Source organism: Triticum dicoccoides, chromosome 3A (assembly GCF_002162155.2).
Source record: "Triticum dicoccoides isolate Atlit2015 ecotype Zavitan chromosome 3A, WEW_v2.0, whole genome shotgun sequence".
Lineage (NCBI taxonomy): Eukaryota > Viridiplantae > Streptophyta > Magnoliopsida > Poales > Poaceae > Triticum > Triticum dicoccoides.
This window is the reverse complement of record NC_041384.1, coordinates 532182283-532185272: the sequence shown is the minus strand read 5'-3', so window position 1 is coordinate 532185272 and position 2990 is coordinate 532182283. Positions and strand designations below refer to the sequence as shown.

General features: G+C 49.6%; 1 protein-coding gene across 3 annotated transcripts in view; it reads left to right on the top strand.

Annotated features, from left to right (window-relative positions):
* Positions 1 to 2426: 2426 nt before the first annotated feature.
* LOC119269015 (probable lipid-A-disaccharide synthase, mitochondrial) overlaps positions 2427 to 2990 on the top strand; it is a 6529-nt gene continuing 5965 nt past the window's right edge. Inside the window, exons 1-2 of one of the 3 annotated variants that reach the window (XM_037550758.1) lie at positions 2427 to 2617; positions 2935 to 2969. In XM_037550758.1, the coding sequence (XP_037406655.1) occupies positions 2482 to 2617; positions 2935 to 2969 (171 nt within the window). In that variant the 5' untranslated portion in view covers positions 2427 to 2481. Of the gene's footprint in view, positions 2709 to 2934; positions 2970 to 2990 lie in introns of all 3 variants that reach the window. The other 2 variants (XM_037550757.1, XM_037550756.1) reach the window with 2 other exon arrangements.

The following is a 2990-nucleotide window of genomic DNA, read 5'->3' as shown; positions in this document are numbered from 1 at the left end:
ATCACTTGAGTTCTCTCGTCACTCGGATTGGCCTTTTTCACCGTTTGAGAGCGACAAGTGAAAATGTGCTTGAAAAGACCCCAATGAGGCCAGCAACCCAGGAAATTCTCGCACAAAGAAATGAAAGCGGCGAGATAAACGATTGTGTTGGGAGTGAAGTGGTGGAGTTGTGCCCCAAAGAAATTTAGAAATCCCCAAAAGAAAGGGTGAGGAGGCAAGGAAAATCCACGGTCGACGTGGGTGGCAAGGAGAACGCGCTCACCCTCCTGAGGTTGCGGCTCGGATTCCTTTCCCGGAAGCCGCGCCGATTCATGGGGGATCAGCCCTCCTTCGGCTAGGTCGTCGAGATCCTCTTGGGTGATCGTCGAGCGGATCCAGTCGCCCTGGATCTAGCCCTTCGGCAGGCTGGTCCGCGAGGAAGATCCGCCCCGACTGGTTGCCTTCCCCTTCGCCTTTGCCGTCGCTTTCTTCGCCCGCTCTAGAGCCGCCGTCTTCTCCTTCCCCATCGTCGCCGGCGAGACGCGTACGGAGCGGTGGCGCTGGGGCGAGAGCGAGCGCGACGAAGGAGGCTAAAGAAGAGAAGAGATAATGAGGACGCACTGTTCAAGAGCCCCCGGTCCAACGCCTTATATGAGGCCGCTTCCGAGTGGCTGACTGGTAGGCCCGGGCGGTCCTGTCAAATCCCGTAACAATCGCGCGCGCGATACGTGGCGAAAAAGGTGGCGCAGGGATCGAGGCGGCTCCGCCCTATCCCATCCGATTACTGCGGCCTTCCCCGTCCCGCGCGCTTCCCAAAATTCGGATCCCGCGAAATCTGCGGGCAGCAGAACAACTTGTCAGACCGAAGATCTCCTCCACACCGTCACTCGGAGCCTCTCAAGTAAAGAAACTCACTTGACAAAAAACTAAGAATGGATCAAGGCGACTGAAAAGGAAGTTGCTGGCATCACTTAGGTTCATTGATCCGAAACAAGATATGCTCATACATGAAAAATGAGTCGGAGAAGTGCTCAACTCCTTCCCCACTCAAACCTCGATTCATTCGGGGGCTAATGATGAAGCTATGTACCTAGGGTAGGGTCATGGACCTGTCCCAGCTGCCCTACCCAAGGACATCTCAAGAAGAAATCACCTTTCAATCGACTTGGAGGTGTTTCACTCGACAGACTCGAAGACACTCGACCAAGAAGCAATCACTCGACCAAGGTCCAATCACTCGACGGCCAGGAGACCTAAAGGCGCTCCGCACGCTAACGGTCGGTAATTAAGTAGCTTTTATGATTATCATAGCACTTTATTAGAGGCGTTACCAGTAACGCCTCACCTTAATGTATTTAAAATCCTGTACAACTGAGGGACGGAGGGGTCGGGCGAACTCTATATAAGCCACCCCCTCCTCAGTGTAAAGGGTTCGCACCCCTGTAATTCATACACGCATAATCCAGTCGACCGCCTCCGGGCTCCGAGACGTAGGGCTATTACTTTCTCCGAGAAGGGCCTAAACTTGTAAACCTTGTGTGCTTACAACTTCTCCACAACTAAGATCTTGCCTCTCCATACCTACCCCCTACATTACTGTCAGACTTAGAACCACGACAGTGCACACATTTTTTATGTGTTGGAAAAGCTTGCTCCATTTTCTTATGTTTAGAAAAAGCTTCTAACGATTTTAATCATCTAAATCCAAACAAATAAACCACGAATTGTTACCCTTTCGACTCCCGGTATCGTACATAGCTTCTCAGCCGAACAAAGGGTTTTTCACGCCTGCTACCGACGCCACCGCCTATCTGTCTCATCTTCCAAGGTCTTAGGGCCATGAAGGCGTAGTGGATCTCGACAAAGGTTGGCAGAAGGGCTCCTACTCCGTTTTTAGATGCTTTATTGAATTTTTTTAAGGTTTGTTTCTGCTTAGAAAGACGAGCCTGTGGAGGCTCCCTGAAGATGAAATAAGATTCTTCCCGCCTAGCCCCTATTCTTACAGTGTGTCTAGCGTCGTCGAAGGGCGTGTGTAGGTGTGTCTCCGACAGACCTTCACATTATTTGGTCGGTGTTGTATGTGGTGGACCAGCTGGGATCCAATCTTTGTTCATATGTGTTTATGTGTTACAGATTGGATTTTTCTAATCCACGCTCATTTTCATCATCGACGATTGTTGTTCTAGTGCATTGGTTCTTTAGAACCTTAACACGACGATTTTTTGATTGTCTATTATAAAAGTTTGTTCGATTCAGGTAAAAAAAAGTGCACCTTCGGTTCAATGTTGTGTTCGTAGTCGTCGCTAAGTGGTCTACGAGTCTGAATGTAATTTGCGTTATTTTTTGGCGTTGTTTCGTACTGACGTTTGATGCATAGATCGAAAATCCAAACAAATAAGCTCCTCGTTTTTTTTTTCAACTCGTTTTTTCTAACCTTTCCTAACCCTTTCTGCCCTCCCCGGTTTTCCCTCCCGTCGGCGCCGCTCTGCTCCGCTGTGGCTGATGCTGTCACGATGGATCCCTGCCGCCGGGCGCCAGCGAGGGCTGCTGGCCAGGTTGGGCTCACGCGCTTATTCCTGCAGGAGGGTGTTCGACGCAGCGGTTCGGGACGGCGAACTTCGGGTGTTCGTTGTCGCCGGTGAGGTCTCCGGCGATTCGCTCGCTTCGCGCCTCATGGCGTCCCTCAGGAAGCTCTCCCCTGTTCCCGTTCGTTTTGCTGGCGTTGGCGGGTGTGGTTTAACCCCTGTTCCTACATTTTTGGTTCAGTTATCTGTGCTATTAAAGTATTTTTCAGTCTCAGTTTGAGCATTTTTTTCTGATGAAACGCCCCAGTTTGAACATTTGATAAATACTAGCTCTGAAACCACCTAACTTCATGCACTTTAAGCTTTATATTTGCCTTTTGATGTCAATGTTTTTTTCCCAATGAATGTTCATTTGTCCATACTCTTATAGATCTTCATTACACAGAAATGCTTCATGCAGTCAAGGTATTTTGGACTTGAAGGAGA